Below are 15,256 nucleotides of genomic sequence, written 5' to 3'. Positions count from 1 at the left end.
GATAACTAACTTAGATTAAAAAACGGTTAAATTTAAATAAACAACTACTTAAAAAAAGTAAAATAGTAAAAAAGCTAATTATAGTTTAAAATTTAATTAAATGATTTTTCAAAAAATAAATTTAATAAAATAATTATTTCAGTTTAAAATATACCATTATAAAAGATAAAATTAAAAAAGAAAATATATACACACTAAAATAAAAAATCTCTTTATTAATAGTATATATTATAGATACTTTAATATAATTTTTTTGTTACATATTTTTTATGTGTAAACGAGGAGCGTGATAGTGAAAAATGAGACTTATAGTATTATTTTGAAATTCAAATTTCATAGTGAATATAATTTTATTTTAAAGTGTGTAAAACTAAAATTAATATAAATATAAGTGTATGTGCACACTTAGGTTTCCACTAATTTAAATATTGCAAGTTAATTTTAATTAACAAAATTGAAGGTTGAATTATAAATATGATAACAACTATAAATAATAAATTATTGTTGAGAAATACTTCTAAAGTAAAAGAATTTGAAAGAAAAAAAAGTGTTGGTCGCTGACCTGCTAAACTTGGGGAGCATAAAAAATGAGATTGACCGTTCCCTAGGTTGAAGTTGAAACACAAAAAGAATTGCTGGTGAAGCTTCTGACATTTGTCCTCTCACTTCCACGCTTTCGCTTTCAACTCCCTACCAGACCCACTCCAAAAACCGTTTTATTTTTTCCTTACCTCGCTTTTCATTGCAACACACACGCACACTCTTCTCTCTCTCTTCTCACCGCCATGACGCGACTCAGGAAACTCGGCGCCGTCACCGCAACCGCCATCGCCGCCGCGTACGGCGGGGCTGTCGTCCTGCACGATCCTCTAATATCTGCCAGCGATTACGGAGGTAATTCCCGGCTCGAGGCCCTCCGAAAAAAGGTGCACGACCCCGGCGCCGTCGTGCCGGCCAGGGAGGCGCAGCAGTCGGTGCTCGCAGCTGCCAGCAAGTCTAATCCACTCGATGTTCTCGTCATCGGAGGCGGAGCTACCGGTTCCGGCGCTGCTCTCGACGCCGTAACCCGAGGACTCCGTGTCGGGCTCGTGGAGCGGGAGGATTTCGCTGCCGGAACTTCGTCTCGTTCCACGAAGCTCCTTCATGGAGGTACATTGTTGCGAATGGATTATGATTTGTTGATTTTGTGTCATGCTTTTGCAGTGATAGATATAATTCTCGTTACTTTTCTATTATATAAATTTGCATTAATGAATGCATCGGTGTTCGAAATCGAGAGCCTTCGGTGTTAAGGAACATTTTGAACTACCGTCGTCGGTGTGGTTTCTTGCAATATCTGACATTCCAGGAAATTGTGGAAAAATGTAGCGATGCTTTCACTGATATCAGTTGCTGTTGAGTTAAGCCTTGACGTCACGGTGGTGTTGCAGAACCTTTTTTGACCTTTCTCAGTTTAACGTAGTTTATTTGAGTAATGGTGAGATATTCACATTCACTTTATATATATTATTGGAGTAAAATAATTATAAAAAAATATTTTTTTGTATTTATATATAAAAAATAATAAAAAATAGTGTCAAATGAACTTAAATAATTTGTTTTTGTCAATATTATTACTCTATTTTTTGTGGTTTATTTTGTGATTATCATTTGGTTGTGTGTAATAATGTGTGTGAATAATGTATGTCGATGATTATGATTTTGAAAAAGGATTTTTTAAAGAAGACGATTAAAATGAACATACGCACATGGAACAACATCAATCTGTTTGAACTGGGTATATTCCAGGTTGGTCATTGGTGTCATGATTCCTAGTAATTTGCTTCCTCATATTCTTTTGCTTTGAGTAAATCAAGCACGAGTCTACCTAACAAGCTAAGCTTTAAAGAGTTGGTACGTGGTATTGGAGCTTCTATAGTCAAATGATTTTCATTCTTGGTCAAAGTTGAATTTCTGTAGATTATTATACATAAAACCATTTGTCAACCATTCACCCAACAGTTTAAACTTTTAGAGTAGTTGATTGTTAGAACTTAACTTCTTTGTCCCCTGGCCTCCGATTGCACCTTGTCAAAGCGAGGTTTTCGTGTTTAAGCACTTGTTTTTCCTTTCTAGTTGAGATTAAGAAGCATGTGGGGGCCAAGGCCCTTGAAGATGGGGAAAGAGAGGAAGACAATGGATAATTCGTCATCAAATTTCTTCTTCATCAAGTTGTCTACTGCCTACTAGTGTTTTTAAGATATCATTTGGAGTTCTTCCATGTGTTCACCAATCATCTGTTCTGTTGATATTCCCTTTGTCCCTTTTTAATTGTCGTATTAGATTTTCGTTTTTATTTATCTATTATTTTTCAAGTTGAAGATAATATTAAATACTCTTTTATCAATTGTACTATTAATGTCCGCCAATGTTTAATTAATTCATACATATATATATAATATTTATTCTAATGTAAAAATGAAAAAAAAAAGATAAAATAGGAAATCTTAAAACTGTTTTATCAGGATAAAATATTTTTTTGCATTTATCGGTTTCTGCAGATCTGGATAAAAAAACTTCAACAGACAGATAAAGATGAATGAGAGGAGTACCCTTTTTTTTATGTTTTATTAAATTATACACTGTTTTACTTTTTAAGATTAAATTTTCTAAACATTTGAGCTAAATCTAATCAGTCAATGCTTGTTGTGAATTAGGTGTTCGGTACCTGGAGAAAGCTGTCTTTAACCTTGACTATGGGCAATTCAAGTTAGTGCTTCATGCACTTGAAGAACGGAAACAGGTTATTGACAATGCACCACACCTATGTCATGCATTGCCATGCATGACTCCATGTTTTAGCTGGTTTGAAGTAGTGTACTACTGGATGGGCTTGAAAATGTATGATTTGGTCGCAGGAAGACAACTGTTGCACATATCAAGATATTATTCTACAGAAGAGTCTGTTGATCTCTTTCCCACTCTGGCAAGGAAGGTAAATGATAGAAGTCTAAGGGGCACCGTTGTTTATTATGATGGGCAGATGAATGATGCACGGCTTAACGTTGGATTGGCTTGCACTGCTGCTTTAGCTGGTGCAGCAGTGCTGAACCATGCTGAAGTTGTATCCTTACTGAAGGATGACGATGGAAAACGGATAATTGGTGCACGGATTCGGGACAGTTTAACTGGTAAACATCCTTTTATTTCTATCTTTTAATAGAGACACTCGAGGTTTGCAATATGTGTGTGTGTGTGTGTGTGTTATTTATGTATTTATTAGAAAATTTTGGATAGTATATGTGAGTAGTTCAAGGAAACTTGGACTTTATACGTAAGACAACGCAATTATAAGCATTATTATCCTGTATCAGATTTTTATGCTAAATCACATGTTCACAGCCTGGGTAACCCCCTTTTCTCTTAATGAAATAAACATATATGCCTTTGAAGTAGAACTATTGGTCTCAGGTAAAGTCAACTGTGAACTGTACTCCAAGTTTTGCATCGTGGATGGATAGTTCTAAACAGTTTTTTTACGTGTAGTTTCCTTTGTTTTTATCTGTATGCACAAGGTTGGTTCACTTAATATGTAATCAACTGGCTATTAATATACTATTTAACGCGATTTGGAAGTGTCAAATACTATTTAATAGAAATTGAAAGACAATAACTTACTTCTGCGTGTGGGATGTATGGTAAAAACGTACACATTACAGGACATGTCTTAATTTGTTAGTTTTAAGAATCAAAATTAAATATTAGTTATGTATAGCTTAATAGTTATTTTTTTATGTTATTTTACATGCTGCAGGGAATGAGTTTGATACATATGCAAAAGTAATTGTGAATGCGAGTGGACCATTTTGTGACTCTATAAGGAAAATGGCCAACAAAAATGCACAGCAAATGATTTCTCCCAGCAGTGGGGTGCACATTATACTCCCTGATTATTATTCTCCTGAAGGAATGGGCTTAATTGTCCCTAAAACTAAGGATGGGCGTGTCGTTTTTATGTTGCCGTGGCTGGGAAGAACGGTTGCTGGAACTACAGATTCTAATACTAGCATTACTTTTCTTCCAGAACCACACGAAGATGAAATACAATTTATATTGGATGCCATCTCCGGTTACCTTAGTGTCAAAGTATGCTATACCTTCCAATATAGATGACTATTTTAACTCGTTATTATTCTCTGAAGAATTGATGTGGACACAACACATTGATGTGATGCTTGACTGACAAAGTTCATACCAAACAGGAAAAGGCTTTGGCTGGTCTTATTGTGTTTTTCCTCTCTCTTATTTCTGATTTAGATTCAGAATTAAAAAAATCTCATGGATATTGCTTGTTTGGAAATATGTTGGATTGTCAAAGAAAAAAGAATACGTTTCAACATTTATATGTTTGTTTAATTATTAAATAATTTAATCTGTTTATTGTGGGAACCCCCTCCCTCTTTTATTGTTATCTAGGTTTGTGTTTGTAATTCTTGATTAAATGATGCTAGTGAGTATCCACTTGATCTACATGTTTTTCTTCTTCGAAAGAATTAATAATTGCTTTTAATTCCATGTCTCACTATTTGGTAATGGGGAATGAATAACGTTGTAGGTACGCCGCGGTGATGTTCTTTCTGCTTGGAGCGGCATTCGCCCTTTAGCACTGGACCCAACGGCAAAAAATACCGAGAGTATCTCAAGGGATCATGTTGTATGCGAGGATTACCCCGGTTTGGTCACCATCACTGGTGGCAAGTGGACTACCTATCGGAGGTAATTATTAATTAACGTGCAGCTAAAGTTTCTCAGTTGAAGTTTTTTCAAATGTTGTTTCGTTAACCAAGAATGTAATTAATTGTTGACTGTCTCCCAGCATTCCAGCAACATCGGTATTATTCTGATCAAACTGTGTTTTCAGTATGGCAGAAGATGCTGTTAATGCTGCTATTAAGTCTGGAAAGCTTTCCCCCACCAGTAGATGTGTGACAAACAATCTCCGTCTTGTTGGTGGTGAAGGGTGGGAGCGTTCATCTTTTACAGTTCTTGCTCAACAGTATACACGCATGAAAAGTACACATAGTGGCAAAGTTGTTCCTGGGGTAATGGATTCTGCTGCTGCAAGACACTTGTCTCATGCATATGGAACATTGGCTGAGCGTGTGGCTGCCATTGCTCAGGTTAGCTTGCAAATTACTGTATATTCTTTATTGCCAATTTCATTGAGCGACAAACATATACAAAAGCATCGTAATGAAAAATGAAATGTTTGATCAGTACCATTTTTCAGTTTCTAGTACTCGAATTTCTTTAATTACAGTGCTATGTTTTTTAGTTTTCCTCCCATTTTGTTTTTTATAACGTAAGCCTTAGAATTGAAGAATTTATTTATTCTTGTTTCATATTAAGTTTGTTATTTCAGAACTTTAACAAATTGTTGATACAGACACCATCTGTATCTATTAGGGATACGAGATTATGGTCCAAAATAAGAACGCTCCTGTAAGTGACTGCATTTCTTAAACATGCACAAGAGCAGAATTGAAACACGAACATTTGCCTCTTCATATATATATTTTTTTCCTTTTGGTTATTCTATTATTACATAAAAGATACACCAGTTTGTGCATAAATATGACATACTGGATGTGGTATAATTTGTCTTACAAAATTGTCAAAAATTTATGAGCTGATATCTATTATGGGATGCATGACGGTATGTATTAACCGATGGTTGACAGACTTAACAATCTCTGTTCATGTCATAGGGCATCTTAATAATAGTTTGGTTGCTGGTTCATGCGATTCGAGAAACTAAACAGAAATGGGATTAGAATTTTGTTTTCTCGACCTTGCTATTGGTGATTGTAAATAACAGTAACAGATCTAGTATGATGATAATTATGCATTTTCTAACAATAAGGATCTGTGGTATGATGGTAATATTCTCTATAAAGAAGCTTCATGCATATGTTATAATACTTCTAGTATGTTCGTTGTTTCACAAATGAAGATAAACTGATTCTGTATTTTTCCTTTAAGAATGAAAGTTTAGGTAAACGACTTGCACACGGTTACCCTTATCTGGAGGCAGAAGTGGCCTACTGTGCTCGTAATGAGTATTGTGAATCTGCTGTTGATTTCATTGCAAGGAGGACTCGTCTTGCTTTCCTTGAAACTGATGCAGCACAAAAAGCATTGCCTCGTGTGATTGAGATCTTGGCAAAGGAGCACAAGTGGAACGATGCAAAGCAGAAGGAAGAGTTGGAGAAAGCTACAGAGTTTTTGAGAACTTTTAAATCCTCCAGAAATGCTAAGTTCCATGATGGAAAACACAGTTAGCTTTGTACTTCTGCAAAAGTCATCAATCAAATAAAGGAATCAAGGCCTTTAGTTTACCTTTACCAATGATCTTTGTATTTTGGTTTTTGATTTTTATTTCTTCTTTTGATATTGCGGGCTATACAGAATAGAATTCACTTAACTGAAGCAGTTTCGGTCTAAAGTTGACGTTTTATTGAAAGTAAATGAAATAAATAAATTTTCTATCTTTTCTATTTGAATAAATGTTATCTTTTTATAAAATAATTCCACTTGTGTAATTACCAATGCCCGGACTTCTACATAAGGATAATGACGGTGATATCTGTAACGTCCCAATTATATACGTCATTAAAAGACGTCATCATGCATAATATAGGAAAGCAGTCAAGAGTTAATTAAGGATTACAGTCATCCTTAGAGTAGTGCGAAATTTCCGACTAGAGTATTAGAATTTCTCTCTGGAAATTTCGAAGAATTTAAAACTTTAAACACTCAAAAGTTCTCCCAAATAATATGAAATCGATAAATAAAACTAGCAAATCTAAGCTGCAACACTGTCGTCTCCATCAAGAGCTGCTCCCAAAGTATCTCCCCGCCATCTGTTCCCATCCAAGTGGATGATCATTGCCAAAGAAACATACACAAGCAATACAAACAAGCAAGGGTGAGCTAACATGCAACCAATCATTTATAAAACATGCATGCAAACCTCATATAATAATTATGTCAAACATACTCATACCATCATACAACAATCACACCACACATACCCATCCATTACTTTGATACACATGGTAAAGTGACATCACAAGACTTGTTACTTTATACCCCGACTCGTCCGGACTAGAATGATTACCGAGCTATGGCGGGTCTTGCACTCGTGGTGGCTTTATGAAACTTGGGCACTACTGCCCTGGCACTACCGCCTTGTGAAACTTGGGCACTACCGCCCGGTGGAACTTTGGGCACTACCGCCCGGCCACAGTCACGAGGTTAATCCGTTATCACTCACCTTGGATCATATGGAAGCACCCAAGACTAGGACCTCCTGCTACTCCTCACCACATGGTTCAATCCTCTCTACATGAGAAGAAAGACCATTGGAGTTTCAGGATGACCCCCAAAACTGAGCTACCATGTAATCATTCTATACAACCCCAAAACACCACCATGTATCCTCTCCTTGAGGATCATGGAATTACGTCAAACTACCATACTCTTAACCACACATCCTTTTTCTTTAACCATACATACATCCTGGCAGTCAAACAACATCAAACAGCTTAAACAGATGTGGAAAAATATGAAACTCAATGAACCAAGTCTCTCAACGCACCAAGATACATGGCAAGACAGCAAAAATTCGCATAGCGCACCACCCTTGGTGCGCTGGGCGAATTTTCCTGACAAAAGGACAGCTAAAATTCGCATAACGCACCCTATTTCGCATGGCGAATTAATTCGCAGCATACATCACACCTAAAACCTCTCGTTATGCACCCTACTCACTCTTCGAATTAAATGGGCAGTGATCCCAGACCACCACCAGTCGTATAGCGACAGGATTCGCCATGGCGAGTCCATAAACAATGAGCATCACCCTCTGATAATTCGCACAGCGCACCAACTCGCACAGCGAATTACCAAGACAGTGAGCACCCTCTACAGGGTCTCGCTATGCGAGACAACTCGCATAGCGACACTGCATAATCTGCAGAACGTGAATTTTGCAGAATCACACACTCACACTAATCCTTACCATTTCCAGTTATTTTCCCCAACTTCTAACCCTCCTAATTCTTGTATCACGCCTAATTAAACTTGTCTAGATGATTATGAACGTTCTTAGCATGATTCTAAAGTGATTACTACCAAGTTTTCAACTTAAATTTCCAAGTTCATCAACCCAAGGACCCAATTTTGATTCTACCATTTTAAACATGACTTTACTCAGTTTTATGACTCTAACCTGTTCTAATTGACTCATACAAGCTAGCCACACTGTCCAATTGCACTCAAGACCACCTATGCTCAAACTCCGTACATCAGTTCCTCTCAAAGGACCAAAAACAATACTCTCTTAACCTTTTACTCATCTAACATGACTAACACAGGATTTGCACCTCAACCACATCTCCCTAACCTAATTGGTCATCGGAGAAGAATCAGAGGTCTGAACGCATCAGTCTCACCTTCGACGCCAGCACATATGACTAGTCACAACTGACTGGACCAGGCCAGGGCTGCTCTATGATCAGGGATGTGTCAACTCAGGTTTTTAAGATTCTTCTATCCTACCAACACAGTGCCCTCAACCTGTCCCAATTTACCACTCTACACTATCTCAGTACTTCAATCACACTCCCAATCATAGTAACTAAAATTCCTATCTCAGTTTACTTAGTCCCTTCTAAAATGACCATCATAACAGTATTAACGCTCTTCACCATATTTAATCACCACCACATGGTTAATCCCAAATTCAGTCGCAACCTCAATTCATGGTTCACACAACATTCACATACAAGGCAGTGTCATATAACATAATTTACAGTTTCACATAAGAACATGTCAGCACATATTATTCTACACATTCGATCTTAAAACTCAACTTTAACAGCACGGCAGTTCAGATTTCAACACACATACACCTCATACAATAAAATCAGAAGAAAACGTCTAGCTCCCCTTACCTGGAAGTTGAGCAGTACAACTTGCTAGAATACTTTAAACAGGACCCCACAGAGCGGAGAACCAAACAGGACCTACAGATCACCGCATTGGTGACAACCAACAACTCTTAGAGCTAGAATAGGGCAAGGAATGAAAAGAAGAATACACAAGACACATGCAAGAGCAAAATCGCATGCCCTAATTTCAAGAACAGTGGAGGAAAAGAGCAAAACCACCTACCGGCTATAGAACGTGTAACCGATCGGTTCAAGTCGAAGCTCTCGACTCCGGAAACACATAATCACCACCTAAATGACATTGCACCGGTCAAATTTCAAGATTTGGTAGAGAGAGGGCAGAGGAAGTTAGGGCTTAAAATTTTTAGAGAAAGAAGCTCAGAAAATTAGAATCTGCTGAGCTCTTTCCTAAGGTCAGATTGACTTAGAGAGATGGGCCAGCTGTCCCACATAGGGTCCAATGGCCCTTTTTATAAATTTACAGGCCCTTACAATATCAATATTAATGATAGCGAATTTTATATTTTTAAGACAATTTAAACACGTTGAATATCAATTGCTTTAGTTTTAATTCTTTTTAACTATTTGGTTGAATAATACAATTTAACTTTATTAATTTGAATAAATTATTTTAATTATTACTAAATATTTCACTTTATTTTAATATTACATATATTTAACATCTTAAATATATTAATTAATGATGTTATAATATATATGATGGTTGAAATTATTTAAAGATCAAAGTCTCTAAGATTTTTTCCAAGATGTTTGTAAAGTTCAATATTGTAGGTCTTTTCTTCTTCTTTATTTATTTTTCTCTCATAAAATAGTCATGTCAAAGTTCACTCAAAAAACAATTAATAATGATTTGAGAACAAAAGTCGAATAATGTTAGAAATCAAATCCAAATGACATTGGTTGAAAAAAAAATCTCAGCTAACATCAATAAAAAAAATAGTCTAATTGACGTCAATTAAAAAATCGTGTTTATCATTAGAAAAAAAAATATTGATTTTAATAATTAAAACTCTAACTATGGACTTAGAAATAATAGTAGTTTACACTGACAAAATATAATATCGATGATGTTAGTTGAAAAGTAATCACGATTAGTTTTAGTTTACGATAAAACATAGACTAACATGAATTGAAAAACCTCCACCAATAATATAAGAAAACTCTAAAAAAAAGAAAAATAATTAGATACGTTTCCGTAACTTAAATTTTTTGAAAAATAAACGTATTATTACTTTATTTTAAATTTGGTAGATAATTATGCTAGTGTGAAAAAAAAAATTACACGACCATGAAAAATCTATCTAATTAAGAAACCACTTTTACTAGCCTCCATTGACTAAACTTTTATAAAAAAGCTCCCCCACTTAACTTTTTCAAATAACTAATTTCAAAAGTTAATTTTAACTTTTAAGAGAAACTGTTGACTCATTCCTTTTTCTTATTATTTTCTCTTCCTGTTTCACAAGTTTATTCATTTGAAATTTAAACACATACCACGTAAGCACGTATGTCTAAGTTATTTCCTTACTTGAGAAGAAAATAAGATGAAAATGTTTCCACATAATTAAAAATTAGTTTCATAAATTTTTTTGAGTACAAGATGAAAGAAAGAGATCTTGGATAGAAATATATCTTGAAAGACATCAAAGGAAGTCAAAGTTAGAAGATATATCCACTAATAAAGGCTTAAGATTTTGAATTAAGGAATTAAACTAGTCCATTAACTTAAGGATACAAAGGCTTAAAATTTTCAATTAAGGCTTTTGTATCAATTTTGAAGAACAAGTACGATAAAAATAGTGACAAAGTTGTTCATAAAGAAGAATGTGGAGTCAGGACATTATATATTTTTTTCACAATTTTTTTTGTAATTTCCTATCCGAATATAAGATGATCATATGGTGTAATAACTGGTTTTTATCTGTAAAACGTGAAGTAGTGGTTGAAGAAGCAAAATTGCACTAAATCATAATAAAAAAAATGGTTAAAATTGTAAAAGCAAATTGAAAAAATAAGTAGAAAATATCTGAAAAAGCACAAACACTGTTTATCCTTCTTACTTGGGCAATCGAAATTTGCAGCGGAAAATGGGTGCAGCAACTGGCATTGGCGCACTCTCTCTGATTCACTGTTTTTCCAAATCCCACACGCTGTCTTTTGCATCCTTCCGCACTCTCCCTCGCCTCACGTGCTCCTTCTCTTCCTCCATCAATTTCAACATCTCCTTTGCTCCCCCTAAGTCCAAGCCCAAGCCCAAGCCCAACCCCGACCCCGACCCCCAACCCGACGTCTTTAGCGAGCCCGATGGGCCGCTTCTCATCCCGTGGATCGTCCGAGGCGAGGACGGAAACCTCAAGCTCCAATCCGAACCTCCCCCTAGCCTCCTCAAGGCCATTGCCACCGCTCAAACCGGAACCAGAAAGGACAGCAACCAAACCAAAACCACTGCCGCCACTAGCAAACCTCAAAAGATTCGCGCGACGGCGCCGCCGCAGTATTCCAAAGCGGCGAGGCGGTTCTACAACCAAAACATCAAGGAGTCCTCCGGCGCGCGTCTCAGCAAGGTCCTCGCCGCATCCGGAGGTGAGTTCGTTTCGGAATTTTTTAACGCCGTTGCGAGATAGTTTCGACGGTTACGGAGTCAGTTACTGTGAATGTTTTCAGTTGCGTCGAGGAGAAGCTGCGAGGAGCTTATCTTTGAAGGGAAAGTTACGGTGAATGGTTCCGCGTGTACTACGCCTCAGGTTTAGCCTGTTTGCTTTCTTCAGTGATTTCATTTTCTTTGAATTATGTGAATTTGGAGGTTTTGATTGTTGTGAGTGTAGACTAGAGTTGATCCTGCGAAGGATGTTATCTATGTGAATGGAAACCGGCTTCCCAAGAGGCAACCTCAGAAGGTTTATTTGGCCTTGAACAAACCGAAAGGGTATGTTGAGCGTTACGGTTTGTGACGAATGTTTTTTTTTTCCACGAACACTTTGAATTAATTTTTCTTGTAAGCTAATATCAACTTAATTACTTACAGCCTTTTCAGGGAACTTAGATGAGAATTTTATAGAAGTGTATACATTGATTTTAGCTTGCTGAAGAAATTTAATCCATTTACCTCTTTTTTTTTTTCTCCTTTAAGGATTTTTGGAAAAACTTGCCCAAACACTACTTAGAAATGTATGCCTACTTGCCCGAACTGAATTTGTAGGTGATGCAAATGCAATTGCGTTTCCTCAGGTATATATGTTCGTCTGGGGAGAACGAGTCTAAATCTGTGATAAGTTTATTTGATGATTTTTTGAAGACTTGGGTACGTGACCCTATGAGCTTTATTAATTTGTATTTGATTGATAGTAGATTTTTATTTTGAACTCTTTGATCTTAAATAGTTTAGTTCGGGCATTGGATAACTCTTTTTGACCTGATATATCATTTTCCAGGATAAAAAGCATCCGGGGGTACCCACACCACGGCTATTTACTGTAGGGCGCCTTGATGTTGCTACTACTGGGCTAATTATTGTGACTAACGATGGTATGTGATTTACTTTGAAAGCAGTTTTATTTCCATTCTATTGTTAAATTTTGTCTTAAACAAGAACAGTTCGTCTAATACTGTATGCAATGATGCTTATTTACAGGGGATTTTGCTCAAAAGCTTTCACATCCTTCGTCTAATTTATCAAAAGAGTGAGTAAATGAGTTTGGTTAGTGAGTGTGTGTGTCTGTAAGGTTCTTGGAGGAACACATTGTGTACAGGAAGTTTGGGTCAAATGATTTTGATGTTGTGTATTTCTGTTTCATTGTGTTTAACTGTTTACTTGTTCTGAATGATTGAAGTTAGATTCTCCCTGTCCCATGTCAATCATTTCCTAATCTAACACTGTATTGTATAAATTAATGTAAGGTATATGTTATTCTTTAGGTGTTTATATTTCTAGGACCAACTGACCAAGAAAGTCCTGCATTCAAATAAATTCTCACATTCTCTGAAACATCTCGATTGTTATCTCAGATACATTGCCACAGTCGATGGTTCAATTTACAAGAGGCACTTAATAGCCATAAGTGAGGGAACAACCATTGAGGGTGTCCATTGTGTACCTGATGCTGTGGAGTTACTTCCACGTCAGGCAGATATGCAAAGAGCTCGTATTCGCATTGTGGTAATTATCTTTTGGTCTGCCACATCACTTACATAGTGTCTCAATCTCAATCTATTTGTGAAAAGTTAACGAAGTTGCCTTTTTTATGCAAATTTGTGTTGTAGGCTATGGTGCAGCATAGTATGGAACTATTGAGTTTGTTATAATGCTAATTTTGGTCATTCTGGGAGAGTGAGGAAACATGATCTGATTTCTCTATCTAATGTGAAATAACAAATAATAAGAACTTCGGGCATAGGAACTCTCAGATGAAGGACTTTAGCATATTAATGACAAATGTTGTTTCCCTTGTATGTTTCTGAGTGTTCAATAATATCTTGGAATGTAAACACTAAACATATCAGTGGACTATTAATGTTAATTTGTGCATGTAACATGGGAGTATTGGTATAGTTTAAGCAATAATGCAGGATATTGACATCCTCACCATCTCAAAATGGATTTTATTTTAGTCGGCTGAATTTTCAGCATCTACTTTTAGAGCATGATGTTAGTTTTCTGATGAATAGAAGACCTATCTGACGTTTGTTTGCTACAATTAATTTTGTGTTCTCATAGGTCCATGAAGGGAGGAAACATGAAGTTCGTGAACTTGTAAAAAATGCTGGACTTGAGGTTAGCTTAAATCATACATATGCTGGTTATTTTTCCCCAGAAGCAAAAAAACACTAAATGCTTAGAAATATTCAGTATGTGAAAATCATGAAATTTAGTGAACCCATTTCCTGTCAAACTGGACATCATTTAGATTTTTTAGGAGTTTGTTTAATTTTTTTAATTGCAAGTGGCATACCTCGCATAGATGATTAGATATACAGCGATGCTATTATATTTTTTCATGTGAGTGTTGTCTAGTGCTGATGTATGTTCTGGCTATATCACATTGTTGAAATTGTTATATCTTCAATTCAGTATCATGCTTTCAGAGGAAGCACATATACCAGTGGACTCTCATGACTAGATAGCACTTTCATGATTTGGGTTTTGATAATTTATCTCAGCAGAAAATGAAATATTTCTGACCATAATTGAATATTTACTGTGTTGTCTGACATTATTTATGTTTTGTAATGTTGAGTAAAAGCTCGTAAGGTGGACCCTGCTTTATTTTAAAATCCATCAGAAAAGTTAGACCAAATCAAAGATTTTTATCACTGCTTGACACACTCATCACTTTCCTCCTTGTCTTTCGTTATATCTGCTTGTGTTTATGGGTTTCAACTTCTGGTCATTTTAATCATCGAAAGTTTCCATGTATGATATTTACATATTAATAACATACTAAACGCTTTTTCATTTTTCAACTTCATGTAAATGACCAACTACATGTATTGGTTTCGTATTTCAGATTCATTCGTTAAAGCGAGTACGTATCGGTGGGTTTAGACTTCCACCAGACCTTGGGTAATTGTTATGCATCCTATTTTCTTTAGTTCTTGAAATTGTCTTTATTTGGACCCAATCAATTGAATTCACTGGTAGGTGAATTAAAACATTTTTCTTCTGTTTTGTTTCAGGTTAGGAAAGTATATTGAGTTAAATCCGACGAACCTTAACGCATTGGGGTGGAAGAGTTAACAAATACGCTTCTAAATAATTGGAGTTAAATATTTCTCGAGCTTGCTTATTCAGATTGGAACAGCTCTGATGCCATTGTTGTTTGTCAGCATTACTTGTTGGATTTGAGCTGTTGAATTCTGATACCTGGTGAAATGATTGAGATTATTGAACAGTGGCAGGGCTCACTGTGGAGTGTTTGACGTGAAGCCAATATGCTGTGGAAGAGCTGGGAGAAGATTTTAAACTAGTGCTTAGGAGAGGTACGAGCTTTTCCTAATAACGTGAAACCCGGGAATTGGTGATATCTTTATTGAAATCGTTGTAAACTGTGCGAATTGTCTATAAAATGACACAAGTTTAACCTAGAAGTGGCCTGTTTTGATTACTGGAACTCTAATTTGGGAAAAAAGAACTTGAAATTAGTGTTTGTTTTAAAGAATTTACATTGCACGAGAAAATAATATAGTCATTTGCCATAATATACGGGCCATTAGTTTTCTTCCGTGCGTTTTCAGTACTTTCAAAT

At 36.0% G+C, this 15,256-nt stretch overlaps 2 protein-coding genes and 1 long non-coding RNA gene across 4 annotated transcripts; 2 read left to right on the top strand and 1 right to left on the bottom strand.

Moving 5' to 3' along the window:
- Positions 1–614: 614 nt before the first annotated feature.
- Positions 615–6,387, top strand: LOC108325114 (glycerol-3-phosphate dehydrogenase SDP6, mitochondrial). Its single transcript, XM_017558126.2, has 6 exons — positions 615–1,149; positions 2,697–3,170; positions 3,794–4,125; positions 4,595–4,755; positions 4,901–5,159; positions 6,022–6,387. The coding sequence occupies exons 1-6, from the start codon at positions 786–788 to the stop codon at positions 6,319–6,321; spliced, it is 1,890 nt and encodes a 629-aa protein (XP_017413615.1). The 5' UTR covers positions 615–785; the 3' UTR covers positions 6,322–6,387.
- A 257-nt stretch (positions 6,388–6,644) lies between these two features.
- Positions 6,645–9,284, bottom strand: LOC128195926 (uncharacterized). Its single transcript, XR_008247842.1, has 3 exons — positions 9,217–9,284; positions 8,997–9,068; positions 6,645–6,902 (listed from the first exon to the last, which is right to left on the bottom strand). It is a non-coding gene; the product is annotated as an uncharacterized LOC128195926 (long non-coding RNA).
- A 1,763-nt stretch (positions 9,285–11,047) lies between these two features.
- LOC108324156 (putative ribosomal large subunit pseudouridine synthase SVR1, chloroplastic) lies at positions 11,048–15,098 on the top strand. Of its 2 annotated transcripts, XM_017557006.2 has the most exons (10): positions 11,048–11,597; positions 11,679–11,758; positions 11,840–11,940; positions 12,243–12,315; positions 12,446–12,539; positions 12,646–12,694; positions 13,020–13,170; positions 13,729–13,785; positions 14,519–14,574; positions 14,688–15,098. In XM_017557006.2, exons 1-10 carry the CDS (start codon positions 11,102–11,104, stop codon positions 14,746–14,748), a joined length of 1,218 nt encoding a protein of 405 aa, XP_017412495.1. In that variant the 5' UTR covers positions 11,048–11,101; the 3' UTR covers positions 14,749–15,098. The 2 variants fall into 2 exon arrangements, with proteins under 2 accessions (XP_017412495.1, XP_017412496.1); XM_017557007.2 differs by lacking the exon at positions 14,688–15,098 and having other exon boundaries at positions 14,519–14,578.
- The last annotated feature ends 158 nt before the right edge of the window (positions 15,099–15,256 follow it).

Source organism: Vigna angularis, chromosome 3 (genome assembly GCF_016808095.1).
Source record: "Vigna angularis cultivar LongXiaoDou No.4 chromosome 3, ASM1680809v1, whole genome shotgun sequence".
NCBI lineage: Eukaryota > Viridiplantae > Streptophyta > Magnoliopsida > Fabales > Fabaceae > Vigna > Vigna angularis.
The sequence above is the reverse complement of the archived record's forward strand: the minus strand, read 5'-3'. Positions and strand labels throughout refer to the sequence as shown.